The sequence below is a fragment of the Styela clava genome, chromosome 11, assembly GCF_964204865.1.
Source record: "Styela clava chromosome 11, kaStyClav1.hap1.2, whole genome shotgun sequence".
Classification (NCBI taxonomy): domain Eukaryota; kingdom Metazoa; phylum Chordata; class Ascidiacea; order Stolidobranchia; family Styelidae; genus Styela; species Styela clava.
The window spans coordinates 10,435,050-10,451,376 of NC_135260.1; the positions used below are offsets into that span (position 1 = coordinate 10,435,050).

A 16,327-nucleotide genomic window follows, 5' to 3' on the forward strand; every position below is an offset into this window, starting at 1 on the left:
GTAGACCAGTAAAGATATAGAAAAATTATTCTGGAAACAAGCAAAATAATTAGTCTCTAAAAATACATAAAATAACTTGGCTGATTTATTCTGCCGTTCACGTGACCAAACTCCTAAAATCCAATGAAACCCCATGGCTGTGTATTTGTATTGTTATGAGGCTGAGTGCGAAGGGTGCAAAATTAAAAGCATTAAAACTATAGACAAAGTAGAAATTATTACTCATGGAGATTATTCTTAATAATTATATGGATTACATAATAGTCTTTGTTGTAGACAAGTTGTAATCAATGCGATAATAAAATATATCAAAAATGGGATCTAGAATCAACAGCACATTTACCACATCAAAAATTTAAAACAAACTCTTTCTTCACTTTTTCATATCAAGTATGTGCGGCTGATAACCTTTCAAACTTTCAAGCATACATGTAATTTGTGTCCAAATTTGCCAATTACTGATGTAAAATGCCATAAAAAATAGCTTTATTACTGTTTAGATGATGCTAACGCATGAAACAGGAAATGATTCAAAATGCACTACATTTTAGTGACGCAGTACTACTCATTTTAATGTATTTCTAACTGATCCTCTTCTATTTTTAGGAGAAAGACAATAAAAAAATGCGATCGCTTTGAATGGGGAATATTTGGAAGCACATGTTTAAGGACGATATTCTTTTTTAATACCTATATATATTTAATAAAATCGTAAATAGTAACAGAATAATCCATAGGACAGAGTAACGACCATAATGCCACATAAGGTGATTTGTTCGCACATGAATGAATGGGAAAAAAATAGTCCAAGTCGAGATATTTTTCCGATTGTTTGCGGTACATTTACAAACCGTGGTAGCGCAGTTTGTCATCATGATCAAACAAATCGTAAATTAGCCAATTGTGTAACCTGTTTTCTCAATACGATTTACATTATTTATGTATAAGAAACATAATATAAAACTCAACCTGTTCTTATAAATATAATAGTTTAAATTTCAAATTTCAAAGTTTTTTGTTTTAATTTGATTTATACCATGTTCAAATATTGGATCATTTAACAGAAAATATTTGGGGAAAACTTTCATGGCGGATTGTCTTTTTTTCGTGGGTTCGGTGGATGCCTAATTTTGGTTTGCACTGTAATATCATATTTTTTTTTATATTTGTTTCTGTTTATGCCACCACCCCCGCATTTGAATGTCAATATGCCATTATATATTTTTTAAATAAAAAGTAACATTTAATTTAGTATCCCGAGCTTTACACTGGGTGATATATTAAGAATACCTTCAACTTCAACCAACAAAATTCCCCAGTAGTGAAAAAAAAACTCTGCGATCAACTAAAGAGATATTACTATCCGTAATTAAGAGATTATTCTGTGGGCGTAAAAAAATTTTTTTGTGATATTTTTAAAGAAATTGCTACTTCCAGTTACCAGTTCGTGTATGGTGTCGGTGGCACGATGATTAATTTTTTTTTATTCTTTCGTTTAATTGTACAATGCTTCATCCACGACGGAAATAAATATCCGAATCTGTTTATTACTAGCAGAGTTTTGTGTTTATATGCGTTATATATAATTTTGCGTCTAAGTGACCTCTCTCGTGATACGACATACATGCCAAAGGTTATATTTGTATATGCGCAGGGCGAATCGAGAGCAAATTTTCTCCGTTGTGGAATTTTTCCTTGCGCATTTCAATCTTCCCTATACCAGATCTCATTCATACATTGGTGGTGCCATATAATATCATCACTCTTAGTTGGCACGAAGAAGCAGGACATTACGCTAAGAACATTTTTAATTGACACGTAGCTATTTCATCATGATAGTATAGGCACACCGGGAAAAGGAATAATTTCAACATTGTCGAAGTACATATGTATAATTACCGAAATCTTTTATTTGATTTATTCATTAATATCTCATGTAGGCTGAATCAGTAACTAATATTCCCTTTCTCCTACATCCTGTCCTGGAGCGTTTCAGTACGGAGTGTATTTTTTACTTAAGGAAAATCTGGCTTAGTCGTTTTTCCGGAAGTTTATGGTGAGGAATAATCACGTGGTCATCTCAGCAATTATTTTAAATTTTGATGTTGTTTTTCAAAGTCAATTAAATCCTAAATTAGAATTATTTGAATCGCATCTGTGGTTACCCAACCTTAAGGCAGAATTTGTGCTATTGCCTTATAGCTTATTTCTTAAGTGAAAGTAATGGAAATTATTATATTTTCTAATTATATATCCACCGTAAGTCAAAAGGGTATTCTTAGGGAAATTGAAATGTTGTGTTTCACGGATTCAAACGCAAAAATAAACGTGACTTGTACAGAATTATATTAAATATATATTATTTAGAATTCATCTGCGGTTTTCCAGACTTAAGGCGGAATTTGTGCTATCGTCTAAAGGTTCGTTCCTTCTGCTAATGAACGAAAATTATGAAATTGCCCAATATTAGATCGCAAGACTAAAATATTAGTTTGTGGAAATAATATCAATAAATAATAATATTCACTCAAAACAAGAAGGCCAGTTTTTAAAATCGTTTACAAAATGTGTTAAGCATTTGATTTCCAAGTAGAGTAAAAGGAAGGTAACTGAAGTAGCAAATATTTCATTTATATTAATCTTGAATGTTTCTATACTTGTGGGGCATGTCATATGAGGTATTGAGAATGTATCCAATTCATTTCTCTACCAGTTTAGATATTGGAAAAAATTTCATTGTGTTAATATGTAGGCCCATATAGAGAAGAAAAGAGTTTAATTGGAAAATGTACTGAATGACTTTTCATTCTCAACTCCGCCATTTCGCCACTTCGACAAACTATACAAACAAATATTTTCTCTTTGCGTTATTAAATTGTATGTTTTCTTTTAAGTTCTGATAAAAGAAACTGAGAATGCTTCATATCCGATAAAAATACATTTCTCGTCAGATTTTGAGTTTTCCCTTCAACGCTAAAGAAACTACTAACACACGTAGTGCTGCTGTATGGATATCACGTGCTGCCTATTAGCTGGGATAGAACTAACTAATGTTGGTGCGAACTAGAAAAATTTTTTTTGATGTAATTTGGTTAGATCAATTACGTGTTGAACAAAAATTAAACAGAATTATGCTTCTCACAGTGGTGCTTCGCCACTATAATAGTATATGAATCAGATGCTATATTTCTATTGTAGACTGATGTGTAAAAATAGATAAATTACTATGGGGATGAAATTTTGATTGATTTAGTAAAAAAGGTCTGAAATTTTCGAATTATTGTTACAGGCCATTGAAATGTTGAAACACAAATTTGGACGTTTCTAGGTTCAATTTCGATCACGTATGTCAATCAGCATCTGTGTATTAATTCTAAAATATATGTTTGTAAAATTAATTCTGCTCTTGAATTCACCACGTCAGTCATTTACGGAAAATTATTCATACTTCAGTGAATATTAAAAATCTTGACCCTCGACACAAATATTTCTACTGCTCATGGGCGCCACTTAGCGATGTTCATACAAAATCGCGCAGAATGAAACTCCAGGTCTCGAGGACGTGTTGCTCGTTGATCCATTTCGGGCTTGAATTGAAATAAAAATATATCTAACTAGTTATAGTGAACTTATGTATTTAATGTAGCCATGCTAACATCGATAAACACAAGTTTTCTTGCAGGATACACGAGCCAGTCCTCGAGACCTGGAGTTTCATCTTGCAAGAAAAACTTGTGTTTATCAATGTTAGCATGGATACATTAAATACATAAGTTCACTATAACTAGTTAAATATGTTTTTATTTCAATTCAAGCCCAAAATGGAGATATGAGCAACACGCTCCACATAAATATATATATATATATCACGTTATTATTTATATCATCAAAATACTCGAAACTAAAGACCGTGTCGCTGATTATATGACGTCATAATATATAAAAATAATATACAGGCTTTGTCGGTATTGTACCACGAGAAGAAAGTATTACAAAACAATGAAACGAAACCAGACTTCCGTATGGTTGTTTGAGAAACGACTCTTGTGCATCCGGTTGCGTTATTGAAGTTGGGGTATACACACTAAATATAACCTATGCTGAAGAATATGCGATACCGGTAGCATTGAATACCAGTATCGATAATAAGAAAAGAAAAAATAGAGTAAACAATGGTTAAAGTTACAAAATTCCCTCTACTCATAATTTCGAATTATTTGTTCATTGGAATAATATCAAGATTCTTTGTGGTAACCAGAAAAGTATCACTATTCTATTCCTTTTGTAGAAAGTCCCCGCCACTAATGCAAAAGTGTGAGATTTGAGAAAAGCACCCCCGCCACGTTTTAAGATAGAAAATTAGCAATTACCCCGTTAGAATTCGGGTTAAAAATAAGTTGAAAATTTGAATTTTCAGTGCAATCCGTATTCCTTACACTAACTGGAGAATTACTGATTCTTTTATTTTTGATCAGTGGCGGGGGATGTTTTCGCGAGGCCTTTCTACAAAAGTTCCAGTGCCTCTTTGGGAATTAAAGTCTCAAAAGGTTCCAGGAATCACTAACATTGTACTGTACGACTGCTCAAATCTAGTGGAAAAGGGTAGTTTGTAAATCCGGATAGTCTCTTTCAACGTTGCGCGGTTCGCTAATGGCGATGGTCAGCAAATTCATGTACTTCTGGCTAGTGAGCCAAATTTGCACATTGATGTAGCGTGCGCGCTAAATCAATTTGCGTCTAAAAACGATAAATTTCAAATTATGACATAGCCTCAACTCCCATTTGTGTGTTAATCGGAAGGCAAGTTTGGAAAGTCAACACCTTACCACAAGTCCACAACCGTTGCTACGACATACATAGGTGCGCAGATATTGATATATATATAAGTAATAACATAGATAATAATATTATATATAAGTAATTTTTGTTTTTATGCATTAAAGGTGAGGTCGTTCGAGGACCACAAAAAATACGTTCGCGGATCGCAGGTCGACGACCACTGGCCTTCCCACCTCCATTGAAAGCATAATTTACAAATTTTGATGCTGCTGGGAGGCATTTTTGCACGACAACAACAACCCAAAACACCCCAATAAAACTAACAACAAAAAAATTATTTTTTAGCAAAATGATCCATTTCGCGCCCAACAATATTAAGTTTCAAGCCTAGCTCTCACTCTAATGCCATTGATGTACAGGATAAAAGTACTGTATTTTGGCATACGGAACACCGGTCTTCGTTGAGTTATAAAGCATACAGCGCAACAGTTTATAATATCGTTACGTATTTCTAGTCCATATCGAATGAAATATGACAAATGACGTCAAATGCAAGGTTGAATCAATATTCCTCGTTGCGAACAGATGTTTGGGTCATTCCTTGGCATTGTATTCTACGCACAATGTAGTTTCTATATGACTAAGTGAGGTGAACTTTTCTGGCAATACAGCATGATAGAACTTCAAGAACAACTGTTAATCAATGCCTATTACGTCATTATTTACCTTCTCTTAATGCTGTGTATGTCGAAAATGTTTTTTGTTTTCGCTACGTGTTTTTTATGCAAACCATGCTTGCAAAGATTCCCCGAACGGTAAAGTCTTTTTGACTGAAATGATTGGGCGTTGGTTGTAAGTTGCCACAATTTTATTTTTGACGGCACAGTCCGACATGAACTCCATATTTTAGGATGGAAATTACGCCTAAATTAGAAATAATCAAATAAATTGGCGTATTTTAATTAGATCACATGTGATCACTGATTTGATTAGCATATGATAATGGTACTTGGAAGCTGTATTGGTTTAAATATGTCTGTATGCGCATTCCAACTCAAGACCACATTTCAACTCAACCTTATAATCACAGTAACATCATTCTAATCTCAGGACGACCACATGTAATGTGAAATTCTGGGATTTTTTTTTTTGAACAATATGAAGAGCTTGTCCTAAACATTTGATTTCATGAACGTGAATTGCTAACTGAATAAATCTCGGTAACTTTGCAACATGAAAATGTTATTTATATCCTACTTTACAACAAAAGTTTTGTGCGACATTTCCTTATATAAAATTGTCTTTTTGTCATGCAGATAATTTTTATTAATATATTTAAATAAATACGAAGACAACAATATTAAATAATAATAAAATAAATAAATGGACAAAGAATATAGTGGAATGTACCGTAAAATAATTATCCTAAAGACCGATGATTATAATTACAGTGATTATGTTACATCAAAGCATTTGGAAAAACAAATATATATATTAACGGTCAGTTCAGAGAAATCATTTTAGATAATATCTGCTTTGGTTTTATCTAATTTTGCTGACAAAATGGTGAAATAACGTTGGAAAAATATAAATTGTCGGTAAGTTTTTATTCACAATAAGGTTTAGTCTCAGTTCTCATTTGAGTTGCCAAGCAGTAGTATTCTCCATGTTGTTTTCAGTCAGTAGGAGCTTTTCCGAGTCATGAAAAAAGTCAACCCAATGCCCTGTTAACTCATGATGTGCAGGGCGAAGATGATACTTTTGGCTTGAACCGTCATATTCGAGTGAAAAACACCGGTAGTCACTGGCAGTATCGCTGATCTCTGCAGGATCTTCTTCGTTACTTGATAGCAACAGATATGGATATGTTGACGCATCCCTTGATGATGCTCTAACGTAGTAGACTTTATCATCTTCGTCTTGAAAACCAAAAACATAGGTATTGTCGCCAAGTTTCCACCCATAGAGTCCGGTATCCTTGAAACTTGATGACGCTTCTATTTTAGCGTTTTCACGAATAGTGGTAACTCCCCATTGTGCATCGGTGTCTGGGTCGCGCAACAGTGCACTAAACTTGTGATTTGATTCTAAGCAAGATGCTGCCGTAAGTTCAATAAGATCTTCATAGACTGGTGTCGAATAGGGAAAATCCAGATCACAAACACAATTGCTCGAAACTGATGTATCCTCTTGAGATATGTTATTGTCCAGAAATTTCGATATCGGTAAGAAATGAAATCTTGAAGCTAAACCTGCCATCGGGCTGAGTTGACTTGAGATTCGACCTTCTGATGGCAATTGAAAAAGTGTTGAATGTGTGTTGCTAATCGGATTGCAGGCGACTCTACCGGCACTACAAAATGATGCTGGACTAGATCGTTGGCGCATCAAACTTGTTTGAGTTACTTCGCACGAATCGGTCAGACTTGCTTTATTCAACAAGTCTACGATATCCGAAGATGCTTTTTGATTTGTTCTGTTTTCTGAAAACAAGAAACAAATATATTACGAAAAATATTATTTGTGTACATTCACCTCCTGTTAAGTTTTGAAAATTGGTGCCGCCTAGTATATCTTGATTTTAAATCTCCCACCTATTACATTACCCAGAGTGTAATAAATTAGATAGGGGAAACCGAAATGAAGAAGGATCTTTAGGTTTGCTTTAACATGTTCTTCATACATCCTAGACTAGTTGTTTAAAGTGGCCTTCGCAGTGAAAATCTGTAATCCCTCATACGAAAATACATATTTACCTCGCAACAATAATAAGCTTGATCGTGATGCCATTGTTCTTGTATTTTTATTCTCTTGTAAAAATCAGTATTATATCTTCACGTTAGATGCCCTTTTCCGATTTCCAATTATCTTTATTCTTCGAATATTCTAACGGTTGCTGAGTATTTGTTTCACAAAGTATTTTTCTAAATCTGAAATCAGTTTAAATGATTCACTTGTTAGCGTATTGCGTTTTTATAGCTTCGCAGGACAAGAGACAAATTTTTTTTATACGTCATAGGAATGAGAAATTTTAATTCAGTACTTGCACACCAGGCATGATTCGAACTTTTCCACACAATTTGTAAATGGCCCATGTTTGACATGATATTTTACACCGAAACCCGTTGTAGAATGCGCTTCGTGTATTTAATGAAATATCGTAACGAATCTAGGCGGAAGTGTGCGTCACAACATTTCTGCCATCGACTTGATTCCATGATGTGTCCTTCAAAACACTATGACATACGATTGCTATCTTTATCCTGAACGGATTCAGATAACATATTTATACATAAGCGTAATGTTGACAAAATTGCTGGATTTTTCTCTCGGAAACAAAGATCAGAATTTCAATAATGTAATTCCAAGCTGTGTCGTTTCTTGTCAGGAAAATTCCACAAATTACAATTTGAATTTTATCTTTGTACAAAAGTTTGCAAGGCTTATCATCAATTTGCTTTCTATGTCGGTCCGTTTATCATCTTTCAAATAAAACTACAAAAACAATAATATAGAAACGTTTGACAAATCGGAATAATTGCTTGAAAAAGTAGAAAATATCAACCTTACATAATTCACTGCGAACAGAGCCGTATTTCGAATATATATTTTATATCCACGGCGTCTCTGTCGTTTGAGTTATTCATTATTCCCAATTGTTTCTACTCTACCCTTTATTGCTTATAGTTTAGGACTGAACTTGATTGATTTCAAATCGTATAAATTAGATATTTACCTCGAGGCGTCTAATGCTTCACTTGCGTTGCCTTATTTAAGTACCCTATACCGATAGCCCCACTTCAAGATTCAAACTTCATCCGATTCGAGCGAGTCGAGATAATCAGTGATTCGACTTGACTTTGAACCCAGTGAATTTGACTTAGTTAAGAGACCCTAATTGAATCAGGTAGCTAATAATTTTAGCCCGATACTTCGAAAAGTATCTTTTTATGTATAATAAATATTTTATTCAAGTAATCTTTTATACAACCAGTTTAGCATAGTTATATGATGTAAATGACAATTCTTACGATAGATTACAGCTCCTGGAATTGAGGGTTACCTAATAATCCTCTCCAAAAATTTCTAACAATCTGCTCTTCTACAATTGCAAATAACGAAATCAGCATTTTCCATTTATTATTAATACTAAATGCCCATAGGCAAACTGAGAATGCCATGGAAAGCATATTCTCAAATACAATAGCAAAAAATGCGTATCAACAATTATCTCTTGACGGCAATGGCCTGGAGCATGAAAACTTTGAAACACATTATGGGTATGATGATGCCACAAGTTTATGGCTTAATAATAGTAAGTTAATGTAACTACCATATTCAGGTGATTCCAGAATAAAACTCGTTTTATTTTATATTTTGGTAGTGGACTGCATCATTGAGCCCATGAGATGTTATCGGGTTTATTCTTTGGAAAATAAACCAAAAAAATCATCATTACTGTTGCAATCCAACGAAACAGAATTGCCTATTTTTAACTCTAGTCGCCACGGAAAGTTTGAGTTGCAACCATTCTAGCGCACTGCATGGCTGGTTTTATTACCATTTATGTATGGTATGAAAGTAAGCATTTATTTCTTACTTTGTGACACATAAATATATTGTAAATAAATTACAAAGAATCTATTCTAAATTACTGTCTATAGATAGTCTGTAAAGCCTAACAATGTCAATTATTTTTCATTATTTATTGTTTTTTCAAACAAGAGTCTATAATTTATTACATTAGATGAAAATAATTGAAAGATTATATAAACAGAACAATAAAACAGTTTAACGTTTGTTCTGTTACTACATTCCATTGACATTTCTATTTTGCGTTATGTGTAAAATCACCGTTTCATTATTTTTTAAAGCACTTCAAAATTATGGCCTGACTATCTGTGATGCCGAATAAAGGACAAAGTGGTATTGGGAGAAAATAGGTTCAAATTGTGCCATTTGAAATATGTCGAGAGATTCACAAGTATATATCACAATTCACAACTCTAGTACACCTGGATTCATCACGAAGAAACGCGGTTGAGATAAGACCACTGTGTACATATTAAAAAAGCATAGCTGACTTCGAGATGCATAGCTTATAAATAAGTTATTTTTACGGGACGTAACTTGAGCCTTCATAGCAATTGTCATGCCAATTTGAATTACGTACATCAATTGAACGACGATGTTCTTATTGTTTGAAATAAGTTTCTTGGGTATGAAGTGGACATATACAGATCGTTTTGTTATTATTGTTAGAATTCTGCTTTGAAATTTTCAGTGGTTGAAGATTGTATGTTTCGCTAGAAGGCTATCACTTTTATTTATTTCAAAAATTTTTGTGGCCTCTTTAGGATTCATTTTTTGTGTGCGAGGACGTTATTAAAACTAAAAATTGCGCACCTCGTGGAGACTCGTTAGTGGTCAGACGAAGTTGTGAAGACTCTGGTACCGGTATTCTACTGTGACAGATTGCGTACCCGTACCACTTCGTTTGGTTTTGGCTTTCGTGCCCATATCCCGCGGGCCAAATCCTGCCCGTTGGGAAATTCAATCTGGCCCGCCTGATGCTGCCACAACCAAACTAAAACCAAGTTTTGATGTTTAGCTAAAAAAAGAACCCAAGGAATTCGAAGATTGCGATTAAATTTGGTTTTGGCACGAGGTTTATTGTTTTCCACTTTTGATTCAACACTGTGAAATTGTTTATAAAATGTAAGTGTTACGTCACACTTACATGGCCCGCCAGTGTTGTTGGGCAAAATTTCTGGCTCCAGTTTCAAAAATCTTGCCCGCCCCTGATCTAAACAATGTGAAATGACTAGCACTGCAATTATTCAAATATGGTATTAGCATGTATGACACCTTGAATGAGTTTTATAGTCCTTCTCCTTACTGCATACAATTTGCATAGAATAATAATTAACACCACCTGTGATGTCATTGATGAATCGAAGCATGATTCCGGTACAAATAAGATATATCGAGTTCATAACGTAATTTAGAATACTCCAGTCATCATTGCACGCTTTGCCAGTCAAATTATATATATTTGTTTTTATTGACTCAATACACTTATTAGCAACTCGTTTTATATGTAAATCAAAAAAAAAAACGGAAAATAGTTTCGCATCCGGAGTCACTTGTGGGTGCTTCTAACTACAAATCTATATTTGTTTATGTAAAAATAGTGAAATGAGTTTCCTTTCCAGACTTCGGTTTCTTATGCAGCCATAAAATCACGAAATGACCTAAAGTTAAAGTTGTTGTAAAAATACCACATAACTTTGATAATGAAATTTAACCAGTTTCCTAATTGATACATTTGATTCGAATGTAGGAAAATTTTTCAGTTTAAGAAAAATGTCAGTAGCTTCCTTGAATTTTATCAAAATACTGCAATATTACGGATTAGTCGTTACAGGATAAATGTTCAGTAAGATAAAAAGCCATCAATCAAATTGATAATGGAATCGTGAAAAATCACCGAAAATTTATAAGATTATAAATCTGCGTAATTATAATCAAATGTGCCGAACTATTTCAATGCATTCTATGATGACTTTTAGACATAAATTTTTTTGTTAAACTTCATCATTGCAATATTTTGCAATTTAAAAGAAGATTTTTTATATTGGTCCATATCAACCTATCATCTTCTATTTTACAAAACTAATCTTGTCATGCGAAGCGCGTTGAAATACTTTGAAGCCTACTGATCTACGCTGTATAAAATGGCGAAGTATAAATGTTTAAAACATTGTAAACGCAGAAGACCTGTTGGTTAAAACAATTATATATTATGGTAGGGAAGGCATTTTTTTACTTTGATATGAACAAATATACTGTTTCAGATTTTCATAATTTATTCGTGGTATAAAAATATGCATTACGGCAACAAACAAACGGGAATATCGATCAGAGACCGAAGATTTATCGATCGAAAGTTAGGGGATCCCCCAAAACAGCGCCCTTACTCCATAGTGACACCTTGTGTCCCATCACTAATTAATTAATAACTCGCTAATTATACGACAGAATTCATCCAAAATCAATAGGCTTCTGGTACGACATATGATGAATGCACATGCAAAATGTTGAGCAGATACAATCTCGCTTTCGCGAGATATCGCGTGCATCTAACAGACAAACAGACAGGCAAATACCTATCAACATACTTACCGATTAAAATCGATAAGTAATGAGTTGAATTATTAGTATCATTGGATAGGAACTGGACCTATGAATCCTTTCACTACTTTACCACATGTTAGTCTAGGCCTAGGGTTGCTATACGCCTTATTTCCCCCTAATTTTAGTGGTCAACTTTGCGTCAGGAAGAAATGTTAAAAAGTGCTTAAATGTCAGGGATTTTCGAATACAGTGAATCCCTGCTACAAATCCCCGAGTTTTCAGATATTGCGCATCCACGAAATCCTATTTTTTCAGATATATATATATGAATGTCACTTTTAGCATATGTGTGCAACACGGATTGCGTCGCATTCAGATAATTGTGATGTCACATATGACCTGAATTGCCAGCATTTTGCAATCGTTTTTTTGGTTGCACTAACTTTACCTGTACTTAATTCCGTGCTGGGCAACTTCTCTAGTCGGAGGCCCATATGTGGGGAAATAAAGTCACCGGCGGGCCGGATTATTACAAAAAATACTATCACAAAAAAACACTTTTTGTTCCGTCACGCTTGTTTGTCATTTTCTTCAACAAACCCAGTGCTCGGCTAAGGAAGGAATTTCTGGCATTTGTGCAGACCAATGTAATTAGACATTTCAGCAATTCCTCTTATACTACCGGTCCAATCGAATAGCTTTTGACGTTTTCTAACATCGGTTGAAAATTTTAACTTAGTATTGCGGGGCGAAATTACCGAACATCTTACATATTTCGATTTCTATAGCAACCACAACTATGGTAAGTACCGAAATAAATGTCTCACGTTTTTAAATTGCGTTTCTTTTCCTTTTTTTTTATTCTACTGTTCCGTTAACTATAGGCCGGCCAATGACCACAAAGGAATTTTCCGGACATAGGAAGTCAGCGATTTGATATTATCAGATCAGTATGAGTTACAATAAAAATGCATGTCTGTCAACTATGCATAATCAATTCTGCTCAAGGTAGAAAAAGTGCACCTAAAATTGAAAACGTACATCGTTGGCGTAAAAAAACTATTCAAACAGAGCATGGAGGATGTGATGTCATGATTTTAATAATATTGTTAGGTTTGGGAGAATACTCCCAAATCAATTGTTAGACTGATCGCCATACAAATGAACAGTAGTTCCCAACCTTTCGTGACTATTGACCCTCTTCCAGAGGCTTTCAGTACTCACGTGTCTCTGTTCATCATTACAGGAACACGAGAAATGCAAGCATAGCGTGTTTTCTGGGCATCTCAATTTACTTTGATAAAGGCAGCGCCCATTTCCGTTTTTTGTGAGTATTAGAAATTTGAATATATTTTCTGCGTCTATAACACGTATAATACTTTCAAAATGTAAAATAATGGTAACATACCCTGTTAGTATTACCCTTTTAGACTGGAAACTTTTACCCGCTTTGCTTGAAAGGCGCGATCAATGTACCTTCTGATAAACTTTAACAAGCTAGACATTATTGAACAAACGCGTTTATTGCAATAAAAATGACGCACTGCGAAAGTTCAATGGCAATATTTGGGGTTTCCAAAATAAGTACTCGCTTTCTGACAATTGGATGTATGACAAGCTATACCCGCTATGTACAAGTTTATTTAAACATTCCTATTACATAAATTCGCATTGAATATTAAAAAAAACGCTTCAAAATTAGACTATAGGATCGGGAAAATTTGCGCGGGACTGCACTCCGAAGCATTTAATAAACGACTCCGTATAGACAAAACTTGACACGGTTGTCGACTCTGAATCTGCCGTGTGCAAGCTTTCATTGTGGTGAAAGATTTCTTAGTCAACCTAATGCTTTTAAAGTTGCTTCCTGAAATCTTGACTTCGGAAATCCGGAGAATTCGAAATTTAGACTCCGGGTGGTTTGAAAATGTTAAAAACGCACTGAACTCCGACCCTACGGGTTTGGTTTTAAGTCCTTTATCTCGAAAAAGTTTCAAACGTATCCAAGTCGGTATGGATCCTTCCTCTTTAATATACTGTATAATAGAATTGAATAAAAACCGTACAGTCAGATTATAACTCTTCTAGTTCCCATTTCCCCGCGGTCCTGGGGGCAGTTCTTCTCACAATGAGTTGTGCATTTCTATTAACGTCAATAACTGTCTGTGAAAGCGTGCGGTGTTTGGGGCGTAAAAAATATGACCCACTACTTTCATCGTATTCGTACGAAATCACTCGATAGTCATTGGTGGGTTCTTGGATTAGAGATGGATGTGTTCCAGATTTCAACGTAAGTCTTCTTTTCTTTCTATCAGCTCGAGGAAGAGTAACGTAATAGAACTTTGCGTTGCGCTTCACGGCAAAAACGAAAGAATTCTTCTCTATCCTGTGTGCAAACAAAGCACTTGCATTTTCAGATCGGGATGAATTTCCGACTTTGATTCTTTTTCTTTGTACAATCAAGACACGAGAATCGGAATATCGTAATTCTGCAATGGAAAGGGTAAAATGGCTTCATTTTATTATCACATTGTTTTTGCAGAGGCGATATAAAACGATACGTGATACAAAGATTGAAAACATGTTTCATGGCACTGCAAAAATCTTCAATGCAGTATATATTCATAATATACAATATACAAAAGGTGACATGAATAACAACTTTAGCATGGGCAACTGTCCTAAATAGCAAATATCCACGCGCGAAATAATAATAAAAAAAATGAAAACCCTCACTCAATGAGTCCGTCACCCGCTCAGCGCATTGGCCACGGCGTGAAATATCGCTGAGCCTTTTGCAAGTGTGAAGCGTGTGTGTTTGGTGCTCCCGAAGTATGTGAACCAAGATGGCGGACGTCGGAACGTAGTATGTGTACCAGGTTAGAGATAGGCCATAATTTCATTCGAATTTTCCTTATTTCAGTTCTATTACGGGTTTGGGGACTAGCCAAGTGACTACCGTAGTATTTGTACTTGAAATTATGGCCTAACCCTAACCTAGTACACATACTACGTTCCGGTGTCCGCCATCTTGGATCGCGTACTTCGGGAGTACCGTGTCTTTGGCATGTCGCGGATGACCCTCGTGAATTATCAACCTTATGTACCAATGAGAGAAGGTTTTTACGACTACGGTTAAATCTCGTTGCCAGACCTAACTTATTTAGTAGGAAAACGTCTATTCAGAAAAAATAAAACTAATCAAATCCAATCTCTGCTAATACTACACATAGATTAGACTACTAAATTTGTTTTGTCCGCGATTCGCAAAATGTAACGCTGAAACCAGCTTGGGGTTTAATCACGAATGCATCACATGACGTCGAATTCTCTGCCAGTGTAATTTGAAAAAATCGAAATGGAATGAATAACAATATTCCAAAATATATTTTACGCTGGAAACAAAAAGTGTGATTATAGGTTTATTACTCACAATAAGATCTACGTTAACATAATTTATGCTTGTGATTACTATTGACTCATTTAAATATTTTATTTATCACTTACTTATCCTTATACCGCTGTTCATATTGTTGTATCCCGGTAAAAATGCAGAGAAGTATATACCACAACTATACTGCTTGGTCGCCTTAGAATTTATTTTGCAACTGTAGGCTACGTCGCTTTTTTATATTGATATCAAATCGCAGGTCTTTTTATATCTTTATTGTTTTTTATGTATGGGTTAGTTTCTATTCATACTGAACTGAAACTAATTTGTTCAATTGTAGGCTATGTGACAATGATTGAATAAAAAAAATTCCAATGACATTGCATACAGTGTGTAACTAAAAACATTTCTCCCAACTTTGAACCAATTTCTATTTTGGCTAAGATATGTACGTTTACAAAATCGCATTTATTTTTCAAAGTTTATTTTTGTGGTGGATAGCTTGAAATACCTGAATTGATGAATACTCATATATGTTTACAATCAAAAAAGTTCTATTATATATCTAGCTTTGAATGTATTTATGAACAGCTTCGAATGTATCTCTAGTTCTATTGTTTCAAATGACCTCAGTTCATCGAAACTCTCGTTCACGCTGTTACAGCAGCAAAGCATGTTTGTTATATGACAGATGATCTCAATGAGACTGTAGACCCCAAATGGCAAATGCGGACATAATTCATACAATCAATAAGCTTCTGGTCCAAAATATGATGAATGCACATGCAAAATTTGGAGATCGATAAGTAATGTGTTTCCGTTCCAGACTTTAGTTTCTTATGCAGCAAAAAAAAATACAAAATGTCCTAAAGTTTTAGTAGTCGTAAATTAAAAGTAACTTTGATAATGAAATTTACCCGGTTTCGTAATTGATACATTTGTTTCGAATGTGGACAATTTTCCAGCATAGGAGAAATGCCAGTAGCTTCCTTGAATTTGATCTCAATGCTACACTATATT

The 16,327-nt window shown here is 34.5% G+C and overlaps 2 protein-coding genes across 2 annotated transcripts; both read right to left on the reverse strand.

The window, feature by feature from the left end:
- Positions 1-6,071: 6,071 nt before the first annotated feature.
- LOC120347217 (uncharacterized) lies at positions 6,072-8,869 on the reverse strand. Its single transcript, XM_078117844.1, has 3 exons — positions 8,516-8,869; positions 7,536-7,709; positions 6,072-7,262 (listed from the first exon to the last, which is right to left on the reverse strand). Exons 2-3 carry the CDS (start codon positions 7,567-7,569, stop codon positions 6,415-6,417), a joined length of 882 nt encoding a protein of 293 aa, XP_077973970.1. The 5' UTR covers positions 7,570-7,709; positions 8,516-8,869; the 3' UTR covers positions 6,072-6,414.
- A 4,776-nt stretch (positions 8,870-13,645) lies between these two features.
- On the reverse strand, positions 13,646-16,023 carry LOC144429878 (uncharacterized). Its single transcript, XM_078118100.1, has 2 exons — positions 15,424-16,023; positions 13,646-14,405 (listed from the first exon to the last, which is right to left on the reverse strand). Exons 1-2 carry the CDS (start codon positions 15,443-15,445, stop codon positions 13,990-13,992), a joined length of 438 nt encoding a protein of 145 aa, XP_077974226.1. The 5' UTR covers positions 15,446-16,023; the 3' UTR covers positions 13,646-13,989.
- Positions 16,024-16,327: the final 304 nt, after the last annotated feature.